This window comes from Marmota monax, unplaced genomic scaffold, assembly GCF_021218885.2.
Source record: "Marmota monax isolate L192 unplaced genomic scaffold, Marmota_monax_Labrador192_F-V1.1 WCK01_AAM20220418_F8-fsc00275, whole genome shotgun sequence".
Classification (NCBI taxonomy): Eukaryota; Metazoa; Chordata; class Mammalia; order Rodentia; family Sciuridae; genus Marmota; species Marmota monax.
Genome location: NW_026691942.1, coordinates 251,941 through 266,875, shown reverse-complemented (window position 1 = coordinate 266,875; position 14,935 = coordinate 251,941). Strand labels below are relative to the sequence as shown.

The 14,935-nt window shown below is 55.4% G+C and overlaps 1 protein-coding gene across 3 annotated transcripts in view; it reads left to right on the top strand.

Annotated features, from left to right (window-relative positions):
- Ptprn2 (protein tyrosine phosphatase receptor type N2) overlaps positions 1-14,935 on the top strand; it is a 769,678-nt gene that overhangs the window by 679,093 nt on the left and 75,650 nt on the right. For all 3 annotated transcript variants that reach the window (XM_046427071.2, XM_058574871.1, XM_058575062.1), the window contains one exon: positions 2,321-2,533. In XM_046427071.2, the coding sequence (XP_046283027.1) occupies positions 2,321-2,533 (213 nt within the window). The remainder of the gene's footprint in view (positions 1-2,320; positions 2,534-14,935) is intronic.

The following is a 14,935-nucleotide window of genomic DNA, read 5'->3' as shown; positions in this document are numbered from 1 at the left end:
CTCCTGCGGGCCCTCCTGGCCCGAGCGGTTGGCCTGGGCATCGCCACCTGTCTCCCCTGGAAGCTCCTGCGCGTTCGCTGCCTCTCACTGGCACGAGGACAACCCCGCAGCGTGTGTGCCCTGACTCGCTGCTGGCGGTGTCCGGGTGCCCGCCGCCCAGGCGGGTTCCCGGCTCCGCGAGGCGCTAGTGGGGCCTCGGGTCGCTAGGGTAGTAACGCGTCCGCCACATGCCGTGGCACTGCCGGTCCACTTGGAGTCTGGCCCGGTCACTGAGTATGTGTACTTCTCGTCGCCCGCTGGAAGATTCGGGAAGTCCCAATTCCCGGGCGCGGCGGGCCACGTGGACGGGCGGGTTTTCCGACGTCTGGGCGGGAGTCCGACCCGGACGCTGCGCCTCGCTGGACGCGGGGACTGCCCGTCACTTGCGTCCAGGCGGGGAGAGGTACTTTAGGTGGCCGTCGGGCGGGCCGGGCGCGGGGACCGCCTCCGCCCGCGGTACGGCTGCTTTGTTGTCCCAACGGAGTCTGCCGGGCGAGGTGCCACCCGGCCCCGGAGCGGGCTCTGGGTAGCACACTCACCCGCGGGCCTTCCCAGCCTAGGAGGCCGCCGCGAGCCCTGCGGCGGGCGCCGGCCCCCGTCCCGGCTCGAGGTGGGGACTCAGGCTGCCAGGGACAGAGCGGGCCTGGCCGGGGTCGAGGCGCGCCCCCCTTCCCGCGGGACCCCAGTTGACTGGCCAGGGAGGACTCGGATGGTGGCGGGAGCCCCTTGCGACCACCGTCATCGAACCGCGCGAAGGGCGGACGCGCGGGGCCGCGGAGACCCCGGCCCGCGGGAGAGCGCGCGCCCCGCTCCCCGCTCCCCCGTGCGCGCGCGGGGCCCCTCGGGCTGGTTGGGTGGCTGGCGCGCGGCGGGGCGGGGGCTGCGCTGCCTGGGGCGGGGCGGGGGCTCTGGGGGCTCCTTCCCGCCGGGGCAGTGAGCCCGGGCGCAGGCGGGAGGGGAGGGGAGGGGAGGGGAGGGGAGGGGAGGGGGCTCGGCGCCCTCCGCGCGGCCACAGTGCGCGGCGCGCCTCGTTCCCGCGGGGTCCCCGCGCCCTCGGGCCCCTCCCGCAGTCCACTCCCGCCGCCACGGACCTCGCCGTCCTCTCGGGCCGCGCATCCAGGCAGGAAAATCCGGGCGTCTTTTCTCATTTAACCCGCGTTTCCATTAACTCAGTCCCGGCGCCCGCTAATCCGCGCACCGAAGGCAAAAGGAGGCTAATTAATGACCAGCTTTTCCCGTCAAGACCGGCGATAATTGCTTTGGTGGCCTTTATGATTACAAGATAAAAATGGGCCCGGCCTGACATAAGAGGCACTGTGTACACTCGGAGACAGGAGGAAATGGAGAGTTGGGAGGCTGAATGCGGAGCAGAAAATTACTAATAGAAGAGAGATAATGAATAGGCCGGCCAGGCATTCATGGGGAAAAATCCATTTTGTTACCACGCGAAATTAGGTGGTGGAAAGGAGTTCGCTAATTGTTCTCATCTTGTAGCAACCAGGACTGAGGCAGGGGCGTGCTTTTCCATTCATTTCCCAGTAATTGTGGGGGGTTGTTGGCCGGGAGTCGTGGGCGATTTGCCGGCGGCCCTTCCATTTTCCTGCGGTGTTTTTAATTGTCGCTAATACACCTTCTAATGAAGCTAATGAGGGGCACCGTGCGGCTCTCTGCCCATGGAAACCAGTGACATGCAACAAAAGAATTTTCTTATGTTTTGCACCCCTCCGTGAGACGAGGAGACTCTGGAGGGGTCCAGAGGCCTTAACTTTCTCACGGCTGGAGCAGACCACCCGTTCCCGTCCACTCTTAGGGCCTCAGCCGGGGCCAGCAGATGCCAGCCATAGTGACCCGGTGGGTGGAGGGAACTAGTGACTGCCATCGGAGGCTAATGGGGCCACATCCCGATGGCAGGGCCTCCTTGAGTTAAGGAGGGAGGGGAGGAGGAGGAAGCCCAAGCAGGCGCTGGGTTCTCCAGCACTTGCTGTACCTGCCTGGGAGAACGTAGAGGAGCGATGCACACTTCATGTACCTAAGGAAGCAAAATAGCTGCCAGACACCTCACATGGTGAAGTTGGAGGGAGGAGAGGGTGTGCTCTCTTGTCCTGGAGCGCACTGCAGGGTGGGTGCAGGTGTCGCTGGCCCCAGGTGCCCCTGCACAGCCCTCTTGCTGTACCAGTGCTGTGTCTCAAGTGGGGCTTGGCCCATCGCAATTGCAGGCAGAGGCTGGTCTGCTAGCAGGTCATGCACAGTACTGACAGGTCCCTCTCTCCTTGTCACACAGAAAAGCAGACTCACGCTTCTGCCTCATCAGGGACAGCAGGAAGACTCGACCAAGTTCATCCTGCTGACCTTCCTCTCTGTCGCCTGCATCATGGGGGTGCTCCTGGCTTCCAGCCTCATCTACTGCCTCCGCCACAGCTCCCGAGACAAGCTGAAGGAGAAGCTGTCAGGACTAGGGGGTGACCCGGGTGCAGATGCCACCTCTGCCTACCAGGTAAAAAGAGACTCCTTTTAAAATGCTCTGTGGAACTTACCAACTGAACAGGCGGACTTTGGGCTCGTCTCTGGTGCCTCCAGATTCCTAGCTCTTGTTCACTTGTTCAGAGTTTGGATTCTTTCATGAGGACAGTCTGAAGCTTCTCATTAGCATTCATGTAAATACCTTGCAACCACAGTTTTATGGCTTTATATTAATCTTACACTGTTCTTGGGTCTCTCGTGTTAGCACTGAAAGTGGGTTACTAATTAGAAATGTGGAAAAGTACAATCCATGAATTATGTATTATCTGTTATCTTTCTTAGTTTGGCCACTATTAATGAAACATGCCAGACTCGCAAGATGAATTGGTTGTGTAGATGTTTGAAGATGGCTCTTAAATCATCGACTTCCTTGGGTCTTATGTGGAAAGATCCTTTGACCTGATCTGATGCCACCCTTTGCTATTATTCAGATGAAGTGAACTCTAATGCTGACAAATGGGGCTTAGCCTCTGTCCCCCTTTGGCAGGGGCAGCTCTGTGCTAGGGCGGACACACCTGGAGCCAGCAGTGGGCGGGCAGGAACAGAATCCAAGAATTTGGGGGGTTATGTGGCATACATTTCATGTTTAGTGACATTCTATAATGAAAATATGACTTCAGTTTTAATAGTAATCAATCCCAGAATATATACAAATCAAGGCATTTGATTTCTTTACTATAAAAATATCATTTAAATCCAAGTATATATTCATGTTTGGGAAAATAAAATAATTCAGTTGCACTCTGTTTTCAAAGTTCAGTGAGCACTCTCTGTAAGACCCTCTCCATTGGACTGGACCTTTTGTCCTCTGCAGTCATATGACCATGACATGCACTGTCTTGTCAACAACTTGTGGCTCTTGCGATGTAAGGCCCATGTTACAGGTCAGAGTTGCCCAGGCGGACTCTTGGGCTCTTCCCAGAAAGTGCCTGTGTGTCCAGGAGTATGCCCACAGGCTGGCCTGAGCTGGCTGGTCCTTGCTCTCTGGACAGCCCTGTCTCTGCCCCATGTAAGGAGCTGGAGTGGATTTATAAAGCCTCTGTGCTTAAGAGAGACCAGGAGATAACTCTTCCTCCCATTTCAAAACCCTCAGCCTTGTCATTGAGTGGAGAACGCCTGGTTTCCTGGAGGGGTCACACGTCTGGTCAGAACCATCTTTTTCTCATAAAGGAATGGCAACTTCAAAAGTGTTGAGGATGGTATTTCAGGCAGGGTGTAGCTCTGCTTCAAAGCCAAAGGAAAATCACCTTTGAAGAAGCAGCCTGAAAAAAATGTCACATAAACTAGTAAGAATTTACCCAGAAATTCTCTTGAGCAGGACCATCAATATGGGTGCTAGGTCTTGAGGCCACGTCTGTCAGGACATAAATAAATCATCACACTAGTCCTGCGCCACGTGTGAGATGGGGATCACACAGGCGTGGATTTCTAGAAAGCATGGCATCCTTTGATATACTTTGAAATTCAAATATAAAATATTGATAGAATGGAAAGGTTGGACTTGCATGCAGAAATGACTGATTTTTACAAAAATGCAGGTTGAAATGCATACTTAGGAATGAGTGTGTGATAATTAACAGAAAAAAAAAATCTTCCCAATGACAGCTCTAATTAATAGTATCTGTAATTAAAATCATGCCCTTCCAGCAGGAAAATTGTTTGAATTTCTTAGAATGACCTTTTTGTGTCCCTCCTGGGGGCATGGTGGTTAAGTTGATATTGATTTTATAATGAGCTCTGGTTTGTTTAATAAGAATCTGTAATCCAGACAATAAATTAAATGTGTGCTTTTCTTCAATCCAGATTAATAAAAAGGGGGAAAGACAGGGAAAAAACATTCCCTTTGAAAATATGATCTGGGAAAGTTTGGAAATGAAATGATGGTTAAGATTTTCTGTTGGGCTTGGCTCTGAAAACAAGTGCCTGTCAGCTCCTGTAGTGAGCGGGCTGCTCCCACAGAGGGGCCATGTCGTGGGAGGCTGTCCTAGCGCTGGGCTACCAGGGCTGTGTTCTCCTAGAGGATGGGGATTGCGGGTCAGCTTTGTGTCAGGAGCTAGGGAGGCCTCGGTGGACATAGTTACAGGTCGAGTAGCCACGTGGGCAGGCGGAGCAGATGTTGATTCACTGATGGGTACACATCTCTCTGGGATGACCATACCTGCCATTGAGATGCTCCTCAACATTAAAAATATTCTGAAAAGTCTTTTTTTAATATATTACAAACATGAAACAGTAAACTTCAGGGAAGGAGCTTGTTGCATGGGGTATTACTTTAGAGTCACCAAATGTCTGTGTTGGCTGGTTCTGGGATCAACGTGAGACTTCAGACAGACCTGGTGACTCCCTGACTGGTCCCCGGGGTGTTGGACAGTGGGGTAGGAGGCAGGATGCTCTTCTTCTACAGTTTCCAATACAGAGTGTTGTGAGTCAGGCCAGAGGTTGCGACCTGGCAAGGCAGGATGCCAGGGCAAAGGACCGCAGTGAGGTCAGGAAGGTGCAGAGGCTCTGGGGGTGCCTGGGTGGTGTTCTGGGCAGCACTGGGGAATTCTGGTGGCACTGCTCCTCCCTTGGAGCCAGTAGGAGAGTCCAGTGTCACTGAGAGTTCACACCAGGAGCTGGGACCCCGTGACCCTGGGAAAGCATCTGTCCCCCAAGGCCCCTGTGCCACAGCATGGGTGGTCTGCCCTGTGTGCATGGGGGTGGGGGCTCTGGGTGGCTGTGGAGCGTGAGGGTCCCTGAGACATCATCTGGCTCTCCTCAGCACGGTTCCAGAGCAATCCATGGCTTGAGCTCTTCGATTCTAAGTCAAACATCTGTGCGTTTCCCCTCCTGCACCAGAGGGGACCCTGCACAGAGTCAGGCCTGACAGAGCTCTCGGCTTACGTGTGTTTGGTGGGTGATGTTCTTATTGGAAACCAGATCTTTTTCCGTCCCTTTGGTAGACTCTCACTTTTGATGCTTTTCCAAACTACCAATCCCATCAGATAATCTGGCAAAGTTTAATTTGCTCATATTTTTAAAAATTGGCACATTGACTTCAGGATAACTGGAATGTATTTTAAAGGATATTTTTCATTGGGATTCTTCCACCAAACTTCCTCCCAATGTTTTAGTAACTGTTTTTTCTTCTTCTAAATGAGTTGAATATGATGTGTTTGGATTAAACTTATACTTCATTATCTAAAAAGCAAATTTCATTTATTTCTATTTTTTTCACATTGCGTGCCATGCCTGCGTCTGGATGCACATATGCACAGCCTCATGGGTATGCTGTGGGCACCGGCGACTGCCATGTGGGGCTAGCACTCATGCACCTCCTGCATGTCGGTGTCCTATTTCTATGGAAGGTGATTGGGTAAAAACTGTGCCAAAAATAAGTTGTTAGGTGATTAGAAGACATCCTCTCCTTTCCTCTCTGAGTCTCTTTGAATGCTGCATCCATTTCTTTGAGGCTTTGATCATCTCTGAGCAGCAAGTTTAGTATTCTGCCTGCCCACTCTCCCTCCCTGACACGAGGGCAGAGACTCCTGCAGAATCTTCAGCAAGTTCTCTTTTGATGGTTCATTTCACAATACCCAGCAGGTTTCCTTGTGTATTTGGAAGCCTTTGGAACCAAACCCAGAGGAGAGCCCGCGCTGGGCTGCAGGGACCGCCTGTAAACAGGCACTAAGTGCGAGTCTTGGTTGCCGCCACTCCCATTAGCAAGTTATTGTGAATGTGACGACAGTGTGCAAGGTGGCTGCTGCTTGGGACGCTCTTGGGCCCGTGCTGATGGACCAGGTCCAGATGCACCCTGACTGCTCACCTCTGCCGCGGGGAGTGGAGTTCTCTCAGGCAAGAACAGGTCACAGGGAGCACGTGCCCTTGTGGGTTAAGAGACCCTCCTTTTTCTAGGTGAGCTCAATTTCCCCCAGTTGGTGAGATCACTAGTCACAGAGAAGGCAAGAGCATAGGATGAGAAACAATGAGCTTGTTTCTCAGAAGCCTTTTCTGTTTCAGTCAACCCTGTGTCTTCAAGCAGTTGTCCTGGCTTTACATTTACACTTTCAGGTTGAAATAATATAGGTATTTATTTTTGGCAAATATTCAAGAAGCAAAATCTCTCCTGCTTTGAAAGGGGAAGGTGCCCTAGTCCTTTATTAAAGGACTTTCCTTTTATTTTAACGTAGTCAGGCCTGAGAATGGGAATTTTTTCTAGTTCCACCTTTGCAAAGCTAGCAGATGGTCTGCAGGCAGAGTTTGCTCCTCTTTCCCAATACTGCTGGTTTGCAAGAGTGAGTTTGTCTCCTCAGGTGTGCCCAGGTCCTGGAGGGAAGCTCTTTCTGCTCTTCCCAGGCCCATGCTGCCCTGAAATGTTCCTGTGCAAATCCAGCAAATGCTAAATCATTGTTCAGTTGGTGCAGATTCCATGCCTTTTGAGGCAGTAATGTGACTGGGCAAGGAACAGTTGCCAGCTCTGGCCTTGCTGAGGGGAAAGAAGCAATTTTGTCCCCAACATCCAAAGAATCTGTCTGTGTTTGCTTACATGTTCAGCTTCAAAGGATCAGAGGGTTTCTGTAAGCTCAGGTGAATCTCCTAGTGCCTTCTGACTGTAGCAGAGCGGGTTCCTGGAAGGTGTTCACTGTAGTACCTTCCTCCTGTGACCCTAAACACTCGAGTATGTGGTCATGTTCTGCAGCTGGTCATGCAGCACGGCTCCTGCGTTCTTCAGAAAGCTCCCGGGAGTGGAAATGGAATCCTTGAGATCACTGAGGTCTGGAGCGACTGCTCAGGAAATACTGAAGCATGCAGGAAAGCAGGTGGCCTGCCCAGTGCAGCAGGCCCCTCCTGGGACCAGACAGGAACAGTGAAGTCAGCCCACTCGGTGAGGGGTTTGGAAACGAGAGGCTGGAGCCCTAACACTCTCCAACCCGAGGCCTGGACACAACACTCTGTCCCTGTGATGCTCACTGTGGTGACTGTGTTTTCATGGTTGATTAGCAGAGCTGGGTGTTTCTTAGATCATGATTCCTGGGGTGCTTCTTCAGGGAAGAGCCTCTCCTTCTTGGGAGGCCGCATCCCCAGCCACCTCCCTTGGCTCGCCAGTGGCCCAGGGGTGGGAGGGCCTCGGTGCTCATAGGAAAAGGTGTGAGGTCAGCACCAAGCCCAGCAGTGTGGGTGGCACCTAGGGAAAGGCAATGGGGTGGTACTCCACACTGCAGGAAGACAGAGTGCACTGCCCTCTTGCCAAGTGGATAGCAGCTGCCCAGCAGGCCACCCTGCAGGCCCTCTAGGGTTTCTGCCCTTCAGTGGCCCACTACCCTCAACCACTGCAAGCCCACTGAGGTCACCACGTTTCTCCTGGCGGCCACCTGCTTCCCAAGGGAGCAGAGAGCTGTGGCCTCAAGGAGCAGGTCCAAGCTGTATTCCAGGTGGTGGGGCATGCACAGTGCTCCACACTGACTCCGCCTTTGATGTGAGGCCCCGTGAGACTGGGACCTGGGGACCCCCGTCTCCTCTCTGTATGGTTTCTTGGAGATGAGGAAGTTGGATATGGCTAGGAGAAGCATAGCGAGTGGCCTGAGTCTCCAGTGGGGGGGGACCACTGTGGGACCCAGCTCCTGGATGCTGGGCTGGCCGCAGGGCAGAGCAGAGGTGAGCAGAGCATCCATGGATGAAAGGCAGGCTGTGGGCAGGAGCATCGGCCAGGTACTAGGTGGCCATGGTGTAGGCATCCTGCAGAGCCACAGGAGAACCATAGCTGCAGTCCAGGGACCCTGCAGTTGTACAGGGCCCATGAGTGGCCTCCTGGGGAGGACCCTACTGGGCCATGGAGCTGAGGACAGTGTGGTACGTGGAAAATGTGTGCTGTCTACGGTGTTCCCTGGGTCCTCCTCTCCTGTGTCCTGAGGGGACCTCAGCAGACCTCCTCCCACCATCTCTGTCTGCCTCCCGTGGCTGTGCTTTTCTCTTCGTAAATGTCTTTCCTGTGGCAGATTGAGGGCCGGGCTTGGCACACCTAGTGCCGGACTCCTGTCCGCCTCCCTTCCAGGGCTGGTTCCTGCCTGTTCTGTGCAGGTGGGGCTCCCTCTCCCCAGGCCCTGATGCAGGGAGAGAGGCCTCCACAGTGAGATGCAAAGGAAGTGCACCCTGGGAGAGCAGGGGAGACCTGCCCCCAGGCTGACCCACCTCAGGCTGCCCTTCCACCAGGCTGACCCTCACCTGGGCTGACCCCCCACCCAGACTGACCCTCCACCCAGACTGACCCTCCACCCAGGCTGACTTTCCACCTAAGCTGACCCATCTCAGGATGACCTTCCACCCAGTCTGACCTTTCACCCAGGCTGACCCTCTACCCCCAGCTGACCCTCTACCCCCAGCTGACCCTCCACCTGAGCTGACCCTCCACCCCCAGCTGACCCTCCACTGGGCTGATTCACCCCTAGACTCTTGCAGAACCCTAGGCATTTTCTGTGTGGTGGTCAGAGAAGGCCCATGAGAGTGAGTGTCCTGCAATTGGCTGTGGGCAAAATCCCTCTCAGATTTGCGTCCTAGGTGACATAGCCTCCTGGAAGACAGTCCCTCCTGTTATCTGAAGGATCTACCTCAGCCCCATCCAAGGGCAAGCCAAGGTGAGGGTCCACAGCCAGAGTGCCGAGAGATTCCTGACGCGTGTGGGTCCTGAGGGCGAGCTGCCTGGGGTGCAGCAGGGTGGGAGGGGGAGCAAAGGGACGAGGAAAAGTGGGTTAAATGGGCTTAAAAACAGATGCTGGGCAGGTGGGGAAGGGTCCTGAGGGGAACAGGGCCCAGGAGCACACTGGACCCAGGCATGGCTCTGGCTCTGGGGTTCCCTCTGCAGCTGCCCCTGTTGGGCCTTCCCCAGGGCCAGGTGCCTGGCCGGGCCGGGGCTCCTTGGGTGCCTTTGTCCAGGGCCAGCAAACTCCCCCAGGTGAAGAGCTTCCCGTGTGGGGTGCAGCACCAAGGGCCCGAATCTCCTCCAGGTGACAGCCTCGTGCAGGCAGCTGCAGCCCGGAACCCACTGGTGTCTGGAGCAGCTGCCGGCTCCTTGGGCCAAGGAGCTCGGGCCCCCTGTAGGGGAGCAAGCTTCTCCTTGGCCCAGGGGTGGGAGAAGGTGTGCTGCTATGGGGGTCCGCTGTGGGACACAGCAGCCTTCCAGCAACAGCCCGGCCCTGCTCTGGACGCCGACATGCGTGGGCAGGAGAGGAGGTGGGACACTGCAGGTGGGGGGGTGAGGAGCCCCGGCCGTAGGTGCAAACCCACGAGGAAGGCAGCCCTGGAGAGCCGAGGCACAGTGGAATGGGGAGGCACTTCCAGGCGTCTGCGTAGAAGCTCACAAAGGCCCAGAGGAGGAGGACCCTGCAGTAGCTCCAGCAGGGGAGGGCCCTGTGCCTTGGCGACCCTCCTCCCAGGCAGGAGGCGCCTGGCAGCCCTGCTCTTGCCCCGGCTGGAGGCCCTAGGGTTAGCATTTCCCTCAGCCCTCAGCTCTGGGAGCTGCTCTCCTCCCAGCCCAGCGGGCAGCTGCACAGGGCTGTTTTCTGCCCCGGGACCCTGCTCACATGTGGGTTGCCCCTGCGGGTGGAGGTCTCAGGGATCCCAGACAGCCTAGGGCCCTCAGGACTGCAGAGCCCAGAAGTGGAGCAAAGGAGCACTTTTTTTTTTTAAATCAATGTTTATTTTTACTTTTTTTTTTTCTCTTTCCCAATCTATCACCATTTTGCCCTTCGTTTACATTGTCTTTTTTATAAATTCCTATTTTTTATTCTAATCTGTTATACTTGACAGCAGAATGCATTTGCACTCATATTGCACACATAGAGCACGATTTTTCATGTCTCTGGTTGTACATAGTCACACCATTCGGGTCTTCATACGTGTCCCTAGGGTGATGACGAAAGGACACGTTTAACAAACGGGGTCTTGTTGAACCTGGCCTTACGTAAGACCAGCCCATATTTGTGTGACAGAGGCCAGGTGGCACCACGGTGATGCCTGGGGAACCCAGGGTGGCCAGGCAGGGGCCTTGGAGCAGGTGAGGTCCAGAACAGTGGGAGGAGGGCGGGGGAGAAGTGTTCCCGAGGCTGAGGCTTCTGTTCAAGAGGAGAGAAGGAAGTTTGGGCAGGGCTAAGGCAGGCGGTGGAGCCAGAGCAGGCCATGACCTTCCGGGCACTGGGTGGGGCCATCTGTGGGCCTCACGGTTCCAGCGGTGTCTGAGGACCTGCCTTGCTCCCTGCAGCAGCTCTGGGGTGGTCCCTTTGCTCCACTGCTCACTGTTGTAAGCGTGGTTGTTCCTGGTGTGACTCTCCATCGAGCCTGGGGCTCTGGGAAGATGTGGGAGCCAGGCGTGTGAGGCGGCAGGCGCTCCCCTCAGCACCGGGCAGTGCTCCCCTCAGTACCAGCTGGGTGCTCCTGCAGAGGAGCTCTGACTAGAATGGCAGGGATAACAGGCAGAAAATAATACAACCAACAAAATTAACTGTCTGATGAGTGTGTGTGTGTGTGCACAATTGATGTGGTCATTAGGGTTATGTGAGCAAATAAAGGTAAGTATTTGAAAACTGACTGAGGAATACAGGTTTGAAACAGGCCTAACCTTGGATTGACTTTGTGACACTTTGCAGCAAATCAGATGGAGCTTTGCAAGTTGCACCCAGGATGTCATCACACCAGCGCAGAACCAGGCTTGGGTCCTCTGATTGCAGGAGGAAAGTGGGTCTGTTCTGTAATTAAGCATCACAGCATTTCCCCCATTTTTGCAAAGAAAGTGAAGCAGAAGAATAAATTTACATAAAGGAGCACCCCCAAATTACCCCTTTGTTGGCTTCTGAGACACGTAAGCCAGACATCAAGATGCTTGGGGACTAGGGGTGCAGTTCTGTGGTAGAATCCTTGCCAAGCATGCACAAGCTCTGGGTGATCCCCAGCACCACACACACACAAAAAATATTTTTTAAAAGATGTTTTTAAGTGGGAGAAAATAAAATGCAGACTTGCTTCTCAAACAAAATGCCTAAGGTGGAAGTTGGACCTGGTGTGTGGCTTCAGGGTTATGCACCCACCCCCACGGCTTTCTTTCCTCCACCAGATTCAACAGCAATAAAAATACAGAGAGTCAGTTGGCCCCACGTTTGGCATGTGAGAAAAACATTGGTTGCTTTCGAAGCATCCGTCTCCTCGCTGACTTGAGTGCTGCCCCGGGGGGTCGTCATGGCGAGCACCGTGCTGCCCAGGCTTTGCCACTCCTGGTTGGACACGGGTGTTTTCAGGCTCTGTGAGTCTGCACAGCTCATGGGCTGCCAGTGAGACAGCAGGCAGACCTGGCGTTGTGTTGCCGAGTGTGGAAGCCCCCCCACCCGGCCTGCCTCCGGGGTTCCCCCCACGGACCTTCACTCTGGAAATGCAGCCGCTGGCTGGAGTTGGAGGTGAAGCGCCTGCCCCTCTGGGCCACAGGACAGATGTTTAGAAACTGGTGGGCCCTGAGCTCAGAGCCCCGTGCCCCCCAGGGTCAGGGCCAGCTGCTTGAGTCAGGATTAAAGGGACCTGCCCGAAGTCCCCAGACCCCCAGCCCTCAGGGTGCACTCATGCCTTGCACAGTCAGATCGTCACTCAGGCAGCCTTAGATAGGGTAATTGGGCCCCAAAATGATGTGCAGTTCCTGAAACACAGAGGCAGCTGCCTCAGCACCCCCCACGGCCTGCCCTTTGGCTTCATCAAGCAGTGGCAGAATGGAAGGACTGAATACCTTTTGTGTCCCAGCCGGCTCCTTCCAGCCTGAAATGCCCGTGTGCCCTCTGCCTCCTGAGCCTTTGTTCCCAGCTCCGCACTTAGAAAGCCTGCCCCCTCCTCTCCCAGACCATCCCCATCTGTCAAGCCTGGAGTGGGGACCCTGGCCCAGCCCATGGGGCTTTCCTGTTTAAAGTGACTTTCCACTGGCATTGGGCTGAGCAGACCTGGTGAGCAGCAGCCAGTCCTTCTGCTCGCTCTGTGTAACCTACAGCACCCTGGGCCCCACAGGGTGCTGATAAAAACCTGCCCGAAGTCCCCCGTCCCCCAGCCCTCAGGGTGCATTGGCAAGTTGAACTAGACGCTGACATGGGAGGAGCTGGTCTGGGGGCTGTTTAGAACTCTTAGACCCTGCGCCACAGGACTGCAGCACCCAGAGCAGTGCCCAGCGTGCAGGAAGCAGTCGGCATACACAGTGTGCCGTCGATGTGGCCAGTGACTGTGACAGTGACCACACATGATGACCATTCATTACCTCTTGAGCAAAAAGAGTGTGAGGAAGGTGGCAGAAGCCTATGTGGAGAATGGCTGCCCATTGTCTTGTCCTACATCAGGCCCAGGCTGCGCTGAGTTGGCTATTTAAAATTGCCTGAATATGACAGTTGTGCCATGGGGGGCCACCAAGACTGGCTTGGCTTGCAGCAGTGGCAAGGACCCGTGACCTTGGGAGGCAGCCCTGGCTTCGGGGCAGCCCTTCAGCTGTGGGGGCTGGAGTTGAGTTCCTGGTGGTCTGTCCTGTGGGTGGCAGCCTGGCTGGAGGGGTTTTGCTGGGCTAACCAGGCCCCCAGGAGTAGCTGGGACTATCACAGGTGTCCTTCTTCCACCTCCAATCAAAGCATCGAGATAGTCCAGAAACCTACCTTGAAATGCCTGTCTGGGTGAGAGTGCTTCTAAAGTCATGTCTCCCTCCTGTGCTTCCCGTTTTACACTCTTTCCCGATTTCAATCTGATCATCAGTAGAAGCGAACGAAGCCCTTAAGGAGACCGTTGTTTAGTAAAAGGGACTCAGTGGCCTCCGTCTTAGGTACATCAGCATGTCCAGCTGCAGGTCACTGTGTTGAACAGTCAAGTCCTCACCTCTAGGTTCCTGCTAACTGCAGAGGATCAAGGCAGGATGGTGACCCCTTCCAGCCACCTCCCAGGGTCGAGAGAAGAGAACACAGCGCTCACATCCCGGCCCAGGGAGCCCTTGGCAGCAGGACCCAATCCCAGATCCCTGGTGGCGCACCCTTGGTGGGCTCACACCCAGGCACCAGAGTGACAGAGAGCAGTGCTTACTGACGCCCCTGAGGCCCACAGGGGCCACTGAAGAGGACAGAATAAGGCCAGAGGGTGCTGCAGTTTGGGAGGCAGCTCATGCTAAGTGTGAGACTAGACCAGAGCAGAGGACAGGGTGGGAGGTCCAGGGAGGTGGGCAGCTGTCCTCTAGATTCAGAAGAATAAGTGAAGACTTATATCAGTTAAAATAAGTCTATGCTCTTAAGTTTCATTTTGAGAAAACACCTCTGAAATTGGGGGCACCATCCACCCCAGAGTGGCTCTGTTAGTTCACTAATGTGGTGCCTGGCACTTAGATGGGGAGATGCCACTCCACTAGCAGCACCTGTGTATGCAGAGCCCCGGTGTGCAGAGCCCCGGTGTGCAGAGCTGGTGTGCAGAGCCTCAGTGTGCAGAGCCCAGGTGTGCAGAGCCTCAGTGTGTAGAGCCCAGGTGTGCAGAGCCTCAGTGTGCAGAGCCCCATGTGCATACCCCAGTGTGCATAGCCTTAGTTTGCAGAGCCCAGGTGTGCAGAGCCTCAGTGTGCAGAGCCCAGGTGTGCAGAGCCTTAGGTGTGCAGAGACCAGGTGTGCAGAGCCCCAGGGTGCAGAGCCCAGGAGTGCAGAGCCCCAGGTGTGTAGAGCCCAGGTGTGCAGAGCCCCAGGTATGCAGAGCCCCAGGGTGCAGAGCCCAGGTGTGCAGAGCCCAGGTGTGCAGAGCCCCAGGGTGCAGAGCCCAGGTGTGCAGAGCCCCAGGGTGCAGAGCCCAGGTGTGCAGAGCCCAAGTGTGCAGAGCCCCAGGGTGCAAAGCCCAGGTGTACAGAGCCCAGGTGTGCAGAGCCCAGGTGTGTAGCACCCAGGTGTGCAGAGCCCCGGTGTGCAGAGTCCAGGTATGTAGAGCCCAGGTGTGCAGAACCCCAGGGTGCAGTGTCCTGGTGTGCAACATCCAAATGTGCATAGCCCAGATGTGTAGAGTCTAGGTGTGTAGAGACCAGGTGTGCAGAGCCCAGGTGTGCATAACCCCAGTGTGCATAGCCCAGGTGTGCATAGCCCTAGTGTGCAGAGCCTCAGTGAATAGAGCCCAGGTGTGCAGAGCCCCAGTGTGTAGAGTCCCAGTGCACAGCGTCTGAGTGTGCATAGCCCAGATGTGCAGCATCCAAGTGTGAATAGCCCCAGTGTGCAGAGTCCAGGTGCATAGAGCCCAAGTGTGCAGAGCCCCAGTGTGCAGAGCCTTGGTGCATAGCATCCAGGTATGCAGAGCCCCAGTTTGCAGAGCTCTTGTGTCAACACCCAGGTGCACAGAGCCCAGGTGCGCAGAGCCCAGGTGTCAACGCCTAAGT